The sequence below is a fragment of the Mustela nivalis genome (assembly GCF_964662115.1).
Source record: "Mustela nivalis genome assembly, chromosome: 1".
In the NCBI taxonomy this organism is placed as follows: domain Eukaryota; kingdom Metazoa; phylum Chordata; class Mammalia; order Carnivora; family Mustelidae; genus Mustela; species Mustela nivalis.
The window spans coordinates 213,766,097-213,778,313 of NC_139020.1; the positions used below are offsets into that span (position 1 = coordinate 213,766,097).

At 67.4% G+C, this 12,217-nt stretch overlaps 2 protein-coding genes across 2 annotated transcripts; one reads left to right on the forward strand and one right to left on the reverse strand.

Annotated features, from left to right (window-relative positions):
• Positions 1-200: 200 nt before the first annotated feature.
• MFSD12 (major facilitator superfamily domain containing 12) lies at positions 201-10,374 on the forward strand. Its single transcript, XM_082736557.1, has 10 exons — positions 201-631; positions 4,354-4,564; positions 5,962-6,100; positions 6,196-6,378; positions 6,564-6,656; positions 6,746-6,838; positions 7,180-7,350; positions 7,427-7,521; positions 8,352-8,482; positions 8,586-10,374. Exons 1-10 carry the CDS (start codon positions 334-336, stop codon positions 8,606-8,608), a joined length of 1,437 nt encoding a protein of 478 aa, XP_082592683.1. The 5' UTR covers positions 201-333; the 3' UTR covers positions 8,609-10,374.
• Positions 9,140-12,072, reverse strand: TEKTIP1 (tektin bundle interacting protein 1). Its single transcript, XM_082736718.1, has 4 exons — positions 11,763-12,072; positions 9,648-9,886; positions 9,437-9,562; positions 9,140-9,342 (listed from the first exon to the last, which is right to left on the reverse strand). The coding sequence occupies exons 1-4, from the start codon at positions 11,843-11,845 to the stop codon at positions 9,164-9,166; spliced, it is 627 nt and encodes a 208-aa protein (XP_082592844.1). The 5' UTR covers positions 11,846-12,072; the 3' UTR covers positions 9,140-9,163.
• Between the last annotated feature and the right edge of the window lie 145 nt (positions 12,073-12,217).

A 12,217-nucleotide genomic window follows, 5' to 3' on the forward strand; every position in this document is an offset into this window, starting at 1 on the left:
CCGTCGGGCGCTAGGACCGTCTCATCCCGCCAGCGCGGGGCGCGGGGGCCGGCCGGGCCCCCCGAGGCCACGCCCCCAGCCCTATTATTGGCTCTCGGGCCCCGGTGCGCGGCCCCGATTGGTGGAGGCGGCCGCCAGCATTCCCCGCCCCGCCCCGCCCGGGCCTTAGTCTAGGTTCGCGGCCCGGCGGCCGCCGGCGCGCTCGGCCGGGCGGGCTTGGGCGGTGGCGCGGGGACAGGCGGGCGCAGTCGGCTCGCGCGCCGGGGTCCGTCTGTCGCGCTGCCAGGCCGCCCGGCCCTGCCAGGCCGCCCGGCCCGGGTGCGGAGCGCGGCCATGGGCCCGGGGCCCCCGGCGGCCGGGGCGGGGGCGCCGCCGCAGTCCCTGTCGCTGGCCGCGCGGCTGAGCTACGCCGTGGGCCACTTCCTCAACGACCTGTGCGCGTCCATGTGGTTCACCTACCTGCTGCTCTACCTGCACTCGGTGCGCGCCTACAGCTCGCGCGGCGCCGGCCTGCTGCTGCTGCTCGGCCAGGTGGCCGACGGGCTGTGCACGCCGCTCGTGGGCTACGAGGCCGACCGCGCCGCCGGCCGCTGCGTCCGCTGCGGCCCCCGAAAGGCCTGGCATCTGGTCGGTAAGTCGCGGCCGAGCCTCCTCCCTGCGACTGCCTGACCCCAGGCTTGAGCCTCCCCTCTCCGACTGCCTGCCCCCCCCCCGGGGCCTTCGCGTTCCCCTTTTGCCTGCCTGCCCCGGGGCCTGAGCCTCCCCGCTCTGCCTGCCTGCGCCTGGCCTGAGCCTCCCGCCTCTGCCTGCCTGCCAGTCCTACCGCCTGAACCTCCCTGTTCCGCTGCTCCGTACCTTTCTATTGCCCCATCCTTGACCTCCTCCATCTGTCTGCTTAACGGCTCTGGACTCCTTCTGTCTGCCACCTGACCACTCATGTGACCTTCCAGTGGCACTTCCCTTTGTTTTTCTGTCTGACTCCCATGGGCATCCCGAGCCCTCTCTGGATTGGGTATGACTGCTGGTGCCCCCGCTGTCAGTTGGCCTGGTCCGGCTGGGCTTTTCCGTATGTCTGTGTGGGTGACCACCCAGGACTGCTCTGAGTGAGGGGCAGGCTGCTTGGAGCCCCCCGCCGTCAGCCTGCCCGTGTCTCCAGTGCCCTTCTGCCCGCCCTGGGCTCCATCACAGGCAACCCGGTGCTTGGGCGGTTCAGGGGTGCTGCGCTAGGGAGCCCAGGCTTGGGGGCCAGGTAAGACCCAAGAGGCAGGGGTCTCCGTGTGTCTGGCTGAGGGGTGGGATCTGCGAAGCTAACAGGGTCAACCCGTGTTCTGGGGGAGCCGCCAGAACACCTCCGCTTGCTGCGGGGAGGAGGCAGGTGCCCCGGGAGCCAGGGTGTCCTGCCCAGTGCGCACCCTTGATAAGGCCTGCCTCCCAGCGCCCCTTCTCTGCCGCCACGGATCCTGGGCCGGGAGATGAGCCCAGCCACTTTCTCTGCCATTCTCTCGCTGGCAGGAGTGCCTGCCGCATCCTGGCGTCGGGGGCCAGCTGGGCATTTTGGGAAGCAGGTCTCGGAATCCTGCCCAGTCCTGTGAATTTTGGGTAGCAGCTTTCTAGAAGGTCGGAGGGGCTGACTGATGGGGGCAGAGACTGGGGAGGCAGTGATCCGCTCTGGGCTCGCGGTGGGGGGGGGGAGCGGCAGAGGGCGTTTTTGCAAAGGTGCAGTGGACTTCCAAGTGGCCGGATGTCAGGTTTCTTGGGCACCGGGTCCCTTGAGACTGTAGCCGCCAGGGAGGGAAGCGGGGAGAGAGAGCCTGGCGATCACCTCCTCTGGAAAAACAGATGTGAAAGCTGCCCCCCTTTGGGCTGATGTGGGGATGACTTACAGAGCTGGGCCCAGTCCTCAGGGCACTTTTGCTCATTATAGATAAACTCATGGACACACAGACAGGATAGCTCCGTGGCCTGATAGGTGAGAGAACCAGGCAGTCTTTTCCCCGGGCTGGGCGGGGGAGACTGACCGACCGCCCCTGAGCCCCTGAGGGGATGCAGCCAGCTGTGGGAAGCGAGTGGGGCTGCGGACACTGCCCGTGCCCCCAGGCCTGATGGTGTGCCTCTCTCATCCTTGGGAGGGTCCGCCTGACCCCTCAGGGAGAATCCCAGTCCCCAGCAGAGGCAGGAGATAGGCACCCTTGTAAATAAAAAACTGAAGGCTTCCGTGTTTTTGTAAAACAGGCCTGGGGGAAAGGGGCCCCTACTGGCCTCCAAGACCTCCACTGCACCCTGTCTCCACCTCGGGGGGAGCATGTGGGGAGCTGCAGGAGGATCTGTGGAGAGAGGAAGCTGGGGCAGCACCTCTTGGCCTGATGAGGTGGCTTGAGTGAAAATCATCTTGGAAACAGGGCCCACATCTTTCTTTTGCTCCCAAGTCTATGGGTTCACTTTCCCCCTTAGCAGACCCTCTGGGCTCCCCTGCTCTAGCCCAGAGAGGACCCTTAGAGCCACACATGGATTTTCCTGTGGGATCTGGGCTGGAGCGTGTGGCTGGAGTGGGTTTCACAAAGGAGAAGTGGAGGTCTGAGGAAGAGGACATTAGCTTTGGGGTTTTGAAGGATGAGTAGGAGTGTAGGAGCGTGTGTGGTGGGGGGGCATGCCAGCCTGTTGAAAAAGCTGTGTAAGTGTGACCTAGCCCAGCTTCGAAGGAAGCTGCTGAGGCAGGAAGTGGCCGAGAGCCATAGGAGTTCCCGCTTTTCTACGGTAACCCTTGGTTCTCATGCTGGCTTTGGGAGGCGGGTATTTCAACGTCCATACTTTCTGGGAACTGCAGCCCAGGGAGGCACAGTCGCTTGCCCGAGGTCCCCTGGCCAGGCAATGGTTAACCTGGCCTGGCCAGCTTTGGGGTGGATTCTGGCCAGAGCAGCACATTCTTCTGATCAGAGTCTACATAGTTTGTGCCTGGCCCCGAGGCGGCCCCTGGGGCGTCCAGACATGAGCTCAGGACGCTCCTCCCAGGCTCCAGTTCCAGGGAAATCGCAAGGAAGGGTGCTTTTGCTTTCATTTCTCCATCCCAGGACGATGGAGGCGGCCGTAAGGTCTGGGGCATGAGGTCCAGAGCCTGGAGGGAGGAGGGGAGGTCAGCTGCTGGCCCGGGAGGGAATGGGGGGGAGCGGGTGCCGAGCTGGGCCGGGCCTGGCAGAGGGAGGAGCACGGCTCAGGGCCCGGGGCCTCACCCACTGAACCTGTGTCCCCATCTGGAAAGTGGGGAGAATAGTAACACCCACCTCTTGGGCCTGTAAGTGGACGACACTAGTATAATCATTCACTTGTCCAAAAGGTAGGCGCCAGGCTCTGTGCTGGCGGCCCGGGCCCCAGAAGTGACCTCGGGAGACCGACTGCCCACCCTCCCGGCGCCCGTCTGGTGGGGGAGGCAGGCAGGAAGCAAGTGGAGACAAAAGAGTGCCTGTGTATGCTAAGGCATGTGAGAAGAAAGCCATGTCCAGACTGTGTCAGCACAGGGAGGGGACTGCTGGGGACTGCGGTGGTCAGGGAGGGCTTTTCTGAGGGGGTTGCATTTGGGTTGGGTCCTGAAGCATGCAAGGATGGAGGGAGCAGAGGATGCATAGCTGGTGCAAAGGCCCTGGGGCAGGACTGAACCTGTGTGGCTGGAGCAGGGGTGGGGGTGGAGGGGCGGGTCGTGCAGGGCCTCTTGGCCGCCCCCACAGACTCGGGCTTCTTCTGAGATATCGGGTTTTTCCAGGAAGAGAACCCCCGCCCCCATGAGCTGGTAGACACTGGGGCTCGGGAAGGGCAGGGTCCACCGTAGCCTGACCCAGCGTCACCTGGCCTCCTGACTGCCTGGAGCGCGGTGGGACGCTTGGCAGGAGCTGGGGCTGGCGGAGGTCCCGGCGGGAGGACGGAAGGGAAGGTGCGCGCATAGATGGCGTGTTTGTGGCGTCCCGGGTATTTGTGGCGGGCAGCGCGCCAGGGGACCCCACAGGTGCTCTGTGCTTCCGTGTCCCCACCTGTCACCAAGGCAGCACCCTGGGGACGCTGATGCTGGCAGGGGGACGCCCCGTTCTTGTCTTTTCATAGATCCTGGCCCTGCCTTGTACTTGGGAGCACGTGACCTCGGGAACACGACGGCCCGCGGTGTGCCTCAGTTTCCACGTCAGACACTGGGGGCCCCCCTGTCCTCTTGGGCTGCGTGACCTCGGGGCCGCCCCAGGACTCTCTGCCTCAGTTTCCTCATTTGTCACGGGAACCGTGGCCTCTCACCCTGCCCCCCCGTGACCGTGGGAGGGTCCCCGCCGGTGAGGTCCTGGAGTGTGACGTCCCCCTCCCTCCGCCCACCCACAGGCACCGTCTGTGTCCTGCTGTCCTTCCCCTTCATCTTCAGCCCGTGCCTGGGCTGCGCGGCCGCCACGCCGGAGTGGGCCGCCCTCCTCTACTATGGGCCCTTCGTGGTGGTCTTCCAGTTCGGCTGGGCGGCCACGCAGATCGCCCACCTCAGCCTCATCCCGGAGCTCGCCACCAGTGACCACGAGAAGGTGGAGCTCACGGCCCTCAGGTACGGCCTCCGCCCAGCCCTCAGGCCCCGGCCCGAAGCGGGAGCCCTTCCGTGCTTGGGCTCAGCCGCGGGGGCCCCAGGACGGTGCACCCCAGCTCCGCCCCAGCTCCCGGGCCTGCGGGTGGTGTGTTGATCAGCTGTTGCCGCAGTAATGCATGGCCCCAAGCTGGCGGCCTTAGACAGCGTGCCCGTGCGGCTCGTGGTTTCTATGGGTTATGAATCTGGCTCAGATCAGCTGTATTTTCTTTTTTCCAAGATTTATTAGAGGGTGGGGGGAGGGGCAGAGACGCAGAGCCCGACACGGGGCTCGATCTTGTGACCCTGAGGCATGACCAGAGCAGAAACCCAAGTCTGATGCTGCCTGGTCTGTCTGGGGGCTCCCATCAGGGCACGCGTTAGGGCTGGGGTCTCAGCGGTCCTAAGGATCTCCTGATGAGGTCTGGCTCACCCAGGACCACCTCCTTTAACCTGAGCTGTAGAATCCCTTTACCTCTACCTGTATTCACAGGTCCCCTCCCGTGGGGGAGAGGTTGGACTGGGAGGGACCAGGATCATCTTAGAATTCTGCTTGCCTGGCGTGGAGAGGGTCAGCCCGTTGCCTTGCTTGAGGCACAGACAGGAAGTTCTCCTGGAGAGAACCTAGGAGCATTTATGGAGTGCTGGCTGTGTACAGGCGCATTTCTGGGTCCTTCACGTGGAGTACCGTCTTTAATCCTCCTGGCAATCGTCACAGACCCCCTTGCAGGCTTGAGCAGAGTGTCCCCTGCGGGACGGTGTGCGGTAGGGACGGGGAAGAGTGGGTCCAGTTCCGGAAGGGCTGGCACGGACGGCTGGAGCTCCAGGAGAGGCCCCGGGGGAGGGGCGCCTGCTACGCGCGCTCTGCGGCTCTGGTCGTGGTGGCATCTTCACGGGGGGCCTTGCCGCCCCCATGGCGGCCCGCTGGGCCCGTGCTGCCCGGCCTGGCTTCCTCCCAGCCCTGCCCCTGGGTTCTGCATTACGGCACAGGCACAGGCACAGCCCGGCGGGGCCGGTGACAGCCCTCGGGCCCCAGCTGGCGGGGCGGCGGTGCCGAGACCGGCCTCCAGGGCCCCCACCCCCCCAGCCCCTGGAGGGACACTCAGATACTTCTAGACCACAGAGCCCCAGCCCTGTCGAGGCCCAGGGTCCGGGAACCAGTAATCCCAAATCCTGGCTTCTGAGTGTCTCCGGTCTTCCTGGAGTCTCTGTGGCCCTGGCCTGGGCGGCTGGGCTGTCCGGGTGGAGTTGTGGGGCCGGTGTCAGTCATCAGATAACGTGCCACCAGGGCTCTCCTGGGGCCACCCTGTGTTTGGGGGTGAATGCTGCGCCAGCCGGAGATGCCCCGGGTCCCGTGCCGAAGCCCCCCCTGCCCCCGCCAGGTACGCCTTCACCGTGGTGGCCAACATCGCCGTGTACGGGGCCGCCTGGCTCCTGCTGCACCTGCAGGGCTCCCCGAGCACGGAGGCGGCCCGCGATGTCACCGACCAGCTGGGGGTCCAAGACGTGCAGGTGTTCCAGGTGAGCGGGGCCCAGGCCGGACACCCCCGTGGCCCTGACCCCGGGGGCTCAGGCCGAGAGCGCTGCCACTGACCCCTCTCCCGCCCGGCCTCCAGAACCTCTCCCTGTTGGTGATAGGAGTCGGAGCCGTGTTCTCGCTTCTGTTCCACCTGGGCACCCGGGAGGGGTGCCGGGCCCCGGCGGAGGCGCCGGACGAGCACAGCCCGCTGCTGGCCCCCACGACTGCGCGGCCCCTGCTGCTCTGGAAACACTGGCTCCGGGAGCCGGCCTTCTATCAGGTGTGCGGCTGGCCGGGGAGGGGGCCGGCGGACACGGGGGCAGACAGTCCCTTTACGGTCCTCCGGTGGCACGGTCTGCCCTGCCCGCTGGCCAGGCGGTCACCGCGAGTGGCTCAGGCACCGCCGCAGGGCTCCCTGGGCCCCCCGATGCCCGCTGACCCGCGCCCTCGGCTCCCCTGCCGCAGGTGGGTCTGCTGTACATGAGCACGAGGCTCATCGTGAACCTGTCCCAGACCTACATAGCCATGTACCTCACCTACTCCCTCAACCTGCCCAAGGTGAGCTGGGGGGCGGGCCTGGGTCCAGCGCGCCCCGTGCCCCGCCCAGTGCCCCAGCCCGCCGAGCTCACGCTGCTCTGCCCCCGCAGAAGTTCATCGCCACCATCCCGCTGCTGATGTATGTCAGCGGCTTCTGCTCCTCCTTCCTCATGAAGCCGGTCAACAGGAGCATCGGGAGGAACGTGAGTGGCCAGGTCGGGCGGGGGCGGGGGCCCCAGAAGCGCAGGCTCCGGACCGGGGCTGTCCCGCGTCTGGCTTCCGCGTGGCTCGGGGCTGCGGTGCTCTTGGACTCGGTGCTGCCCGGGGCCGTGGAGCGCTGGCCGGTGCGGCCAAGAAACACTGCCCGTCACCGTGTTTGATTTTAACGGCTCAGCGGCACCTGGCGTTAGCGCCCGGGCCTCCGGGTCCCCCGGGGCCTGAGCGAGGGCACCGCGGGACAGTCCAGCCGGACGCCCTCCCCGCGGCGGCCGGCTGAGCAGCACGCGGACCGGCGGCTCTGACGCCGGCCCCGCTGCCCCCACAGCTGACCTACTTTGCGGGGCTCCTGGCGATCCTGGCCTTCGCCGCCTGGGTGGCGCTGGCAGACCGGCTGGGCGTGGCCGTGTACGCGGCGGCCGTGCTGCTGGGCATGGGCTGTGCCACCATCCTCGTCACCTCGCTGGCCATGACGGCCGACCTCATCGGCCCCCACACGGTGAGGCGGAGCGGCGGGGTGGGGCAGGGGCTGGGGTCCGGGCCGCGGATGCTGAGCCCCTGCTCTTGCACCCCAGCACAGCGGAGCCTTCGTGTACGGGGCCATGAGCTTCTCGGATAAAGTGGCCAACGGGCTGGCCGTCATGGCCATCCAGAGCCTGTACCCCTGCTCGTGAGTGCCGCTCGTTTGTTCACGGGGTAGTGTGTGGGGGCTGCGCACCTGCCAGGCCCTGCCCCGGGTCTGGAGGTTTGGCCCGGACAGAGGACAGCCCGCGGGTGGGGCTCGCACACTGGGGCCCCACTTGTTCCTGACCTGGAGCACGCCGCCAGCTGCTGGCCGCCGGGGACACGGCGCCCGGATGTACCGGGGCAGTGGGAGTGGGCAGGGCCCGGCAGAGCCGGGATCTGCTCAGACCCTCAGAACCTAGTTCTAGACCCAGATGGTTCTAGACCACTGAGTGGAGACTCGTAGAAGCCTGGGGTCTGGGAACAAAAGCCCATCTGTTCCCCTGTCCTCAGGGGCCTGGGGGCAACACCAGCTACTTTCGTAAGCACAGAACCGTGTGACCCAAACCAGTGGCGAGGCCTGTCTGGGGCAAGAGGTCAGGGAGAGCTTCCTTGAGGAGGTGACATTGGACCTGACGCCTGTCAGGGAGTTCCAAGCAAATGCGGAGGAAGCACCCTACGAAGGTCCTGGGGCAGGACTGGGCTCGGGGTCGGAGGAAAGCGTGTGGGGAAGGCCCGCGCGGCTGGAGCACGGAGGGGTGGGGCAGGTGTGCAGCGCCTCGGGGGCCTCGGGGGCGGTGGTGGTCCAGGCAGGTGGTGGTGATGGGGCCGGATCCGCAGGAGACAGAGAATGGGCGAGGAGGGGCAGATGTGGGTAGGGGCGGGGGCGGGGGTGACTCCCCCGGTTCTGGTGGCCCAGTAGCTGGGCGGCAGGTCCATGCTGGAGGGTCCTGACAGAGGGCGACGCCCCCGCCTCTGCCCTCCCCTGCCCCACAGCTTGGAGATCTGCTGCAGGGCCTGCATGGGCTTCTACCGCTGGGTGATGGTGGCCGCCACCGGCGGCGTAGGCGTGGCCGCCACCCTCTGTCTGTGCAGCCTCTTCCTCTGGCCCATCCGCCTGCGGAGCTGTGAGTCCCGAGCTGCGCCCCACCCCCAGGGACCAGGGGCTGGCGGGGTGGGCCCACAGCAGCGCCCCCGCACTGACTGCACCCCCGCCCCCTTGTTCTGCAGGGGACCCTGGAGCCCAGCCCTGATGCCACACGCGCCTGTCGCTGTCGCCGTCCTGTGAACAGGGACTCGGTCCCAGGCCCCGCGGAGGCCCGGAGCAGCGCTCCCTCTGGGCTGGCCCTTCCTCCCATCCCTGCCCCCACCCTTGCTGGCTGCGGGGGGTCGGGGGGGGGGGGACGGTCCGGTTCCCAGACATGGAGGTGAGCGCGCGCCTGGCTCACCCCTCACCCCGGGCTCGGCTGTGGTTTCCTACGTGCCGCCAGGTCCCCTCGGCCATGGTGCGGTCCCTGGGCCTGACGGGAACCTCAGGCAGGGCTGGGGAGGAGCAAGTCCCATGCCCTGCGCCCAGGCTACTGCTGGCCACGAATAAAGAGCCACCCGTGGGTGAGGGCTGTGGCCTCAGCTGTGTCCCCGCAGTCCAGAGTGGGGAGAGGGCAGCTGAGACGCCCTGAAGTCCGCCTACCTCTGGCCCAAGTTTGGGTCCCCGGGGTGTTGGCTGGTGGCTGGACCGCCCAGCCAACCAGGTGGAGGGGTGCACGGAGGGGGGCTGCAGAGGGTGGCGTCGGGCAGCATGAACTTTATCAGCGGATGGGTGTGTACACGGGTGGGGGCCGCTGGTTGGTGGAGGGGCAGTAGGGTTCCAGGTCCCACTGCCTGTGGTTCTGCGTGGTGTAGCGCGGGCGCTGGGGCGCCGACAGGAGCGACACGTAGTCAGACCCCTGCCATGGCGGCTCCGTCTGGTACTGGTGCCTGGTGACCACTGTGGGGCCAGGACCCAGGTCACCTCCTATCCCCGGCCACTCTGAACCCCAGCCGAGGTGGCCTTGGTCCCCCCGACCGCCTCCACTCCTCACCGTATTCCTTGCCCCGGAAGGGTCTGTCTGTCCACAGCGCGCTCCCCCACCTCGTGCTGGGGACCCTGTACTGGGCGGGGAGGACCGGGTCGCACCAGGAGGTCTCCCGGAGGCGCTGGGTGTAGGCTGTAGGGGGAAGGGGCTGGGTAGGTCATCTGTGGCCCTGGCCCTGCCCTTGGGGCTGGGAGGGGCAGGCTGGCCCAACACTCACCGGAGGGCATGCTTCGTTCCCTGTGGCTGTGGCAGCCGTGCCAGTGGGTATAGGCCTCCCGGTATGGGCTGTCCAGGGCCCGCGGGAGCGTGTACCAGGCTTCCCGAGACTCAGAGTTGGTCAGGCCGGTGTACCACGGCTGGCCCGCGGCGTCGCGTCCCATGGGGGCGTACTTCCAGCGCACTGCCTGCCTGATGGCCGGTGTCCAGCGGGGACCCTCCAGGGACAGATAGTCATCGCTGGGGGGGTGAGGGCAGCAGAGGCTGAGCCTGGGCGCCTCCCCTGCCCCGCACTGCTGGCGTGCACAGCCCTGGCCCTGGCCGGCAGAGGAGTGCGGGCGCGGAGCCCTGCGGCCTGCTTCCCTCCAACCCCCCCCACCCCCCAGCCCCGCATTAAACCTTCTCCTTGTTCAGCACTTCTGATCCATCCCCCCAGGGACCTTGGGTGGCGGGGGGGGGGGGTGCGCCTACAGCATGAGGCCTCTGCTGCCAGACCCGTCCTAGGCAGGGCACTAAGACGGACTCCCCAGGGAGGCAGCAGCTGTCCAGGGCCAGTGGGTGTCCAGAGGCCCTGGGGCAGCCAGGACCAGTGTAGGGAACGGGACCGCAGTGCAGAGATGGGAGTGCCTGGTGGTGCAGTCGGGGGAGCGTGCGACTCGACCTCGGGGGCGTGAGTTCGAGCCCCATGCTGGGTGTGGAGAGAACTCGGAAATAAAATCTGAAAATCAGGTCGCTGTGTGGTACTGTTAAAAATGACAGGGAAAACCCCAGAAGCGGGAAGTTAAGCTGAGAAGTGAAAGACACCCCCAGAGCTGCTCAAGCCGCAGGGACCTCGTCGGGCAGAAACCTCGCTGGCCGTTCCTCTCCCGGAAGGCCTGCCGGGAGCACCACTGCCCTGCAGAGGGTCCAGCGGGCCCTTCGCCCTGGCGGTTGGGGGCACTGCTGACCACAGGCTCTTTGGACCTGTGCCCTGTGTGGCCCAGAGATCACGGAAAACTGGAAACCCACGCGTCTCCCTGAGGGTGAGGTGAGCGTGGAATGTTCTGGAACATCGGTCTTGGGAACCTGACACACACTGGTTTTGCCAAGCGCCCACAATCCTGGGTCCCGTCCTAGCAAAGGGTATACTTCTGAGCCCCGACGTGCTCAGCATTTGTGAAACGCAAGGCTGCCGGTCTACCGTGATAGTGGGAGGTGGGCCTTTGGGAGCAGCAGGTCAGACCCGGAAGAAACCCCAGGCGATGCCTGCTCGGTCCAGGATCCAGAGCCTCCTGCCCTTTAAGAGAGCGCACGTGTGCTCCCGGCCCCCGCACCGCACCCCGGAGCGGGCACTGCAAAGGATGGACGTGGGGCGGGGCGGCCCAGGGGCACACCCCGGTCTTCCTACAGCTGCACAGCCCCCCGTTTGGTGCCTTAGCCAGTCCGCCGGGGTGAGAGGGCTCCCCAAATCCATGCCCTCCTGGTCTCAAGCACCCCCCTGGGGAGCTCAGCAGAGAGCGTTTCTAAGCTGTGGGCCTCGGGCTGAGCTGGCCCTCATGCGCGGCCTGGTGTCCTTGGAAGGGGAGCCTGGACACAGAGAAGGCATGTGACACCGGGGCAGAGATCGAGGTGACCTGTCCTCAGGGGGGGCCGAGGACAACCAGAAAGGCGCTAGAACAGGGAGGCCCAGCAGAGCTGCCCCCTCAGGCCCCGGAAGGACCAGCCCTGCAGACCCCCTGGATCTCTGGCCTCCGGCTTCCAGACCCGGGAGGGAGCCGAGCTCGGTGGTTTTGGGTCACAGAAGCCCGGCCTGGTTCTGTGAGAGCGGCTGCGGGCGACTCCTGGGGAGACCCAGTCAGCTCCGGACTGTGCCCATGCCCGCAGCAGACCCCCGGCCGGCGGTGCTCTCGCACACCCTGCTCTGGCCGCGGGCGGGGAGGGCAGTACCGGGGCAGACGGCGGCAGGCGGTGCGGGCGGCAGGCGGTCAGGACGGGGTGAGGCGGGGCGAGGCGGGGTGAGGCGGGGCGAGGGTTGAACACCGAGGTGCCTGGACTGAGGAGTCCACACGAGAAGCCGGACTGAATGCCGCGAGGCCTGGGGCGCAGAGGCGGCGCGCGGGGCCGTGGGGGGACTCACCTGAACAGAGGTGCTGGGAAATCGGTTTCGAGGGTCCCCCGGGGGACATAGGGCCGGGCAGCCTCCCGCCGCAGCGTCTGCATGTCTGCCTCTGGGTCCCCAGGGGCTCGTGCCTAGAAGGCCTGTGGGGCCATTGTTGACAGCGACAAAGGCGTCCCTCGGTGTCCCGGCAACAGTCCCGGCCAGCGCTGGTCCCCCCTCCCCCAGCAGAGGCCGGCGGGCAGGTGGTGGGAGGCAGGAGCCGTGTGAGCCCTGCTGCAGGGCCGGGCACGGGGCTCCCACCTCTTCCCCTTCGGGCCCCTCAGAACAGCCCACCGGGGGCGCTCCGGGCCGCTCCCTCAGGCGCACCCTTCCAGGAGCTCCGGCTGGGACCCCACATTCCCAGCCGCCCCTCCTCTGCTTTTGGGATATGTTCGGAGCTAGACCTGCGGGCACACGCCGCAGCTCGGTTCGCA

What these genes read in the sequence shown, in the direction of transcription:
- MFSD12 (XM_082736557.1), top strand. Translation starts at nt 334, where the DNA reads ATGGGCCCGGGGCCCCCGGCGGCCGGGGCGGGGGCGCCGCCGCAGTCC. An exon ending in AAAGGCCTGGCATCTGGTCG is followed by an intron (nt 632 to 4,353) that starts GTAAGTCGCGGC and finishes GCCCACCCACAG; the next exon opens with GCACCGTCTGTGTCCTGCTG. An exon ending in ACCTCATCGGCCCCCACACG is followed by an intron (nt 7,351 to 7,426) that starts GTGAGGCGGAGC and finishes CTTGCACCCCAG; the next exon opens with CACAGCGGAGCCTTCGTGTA.
- TEKTIP1 (XM_082736718.1), bottom strand. Translation starts at nt 11,845, where the DNA reads ATGCAGACGCTGCGGCGGGAGGCTGCCCGGCCCTATGTCCCCCGGGGG. An exon ending in TTCCCAGCACCTCTGTTCAG is followed by an intron (nt 9,887 to 11,762) that starts GTGAGTCCCCCC and finishes TCACCCCCCCAG; the next exon opens with CGATGACTATCTGTCCCTGG. An exon ending in CTTCCGGGGCAAGGAATACG is followed by an intron (nt 9,343 to 9,436) that starts GTGAGGAGTGGA and finishes CTGGCCCCACAG; the next exon opens with TGGTCACCAGGCACCAGTAC.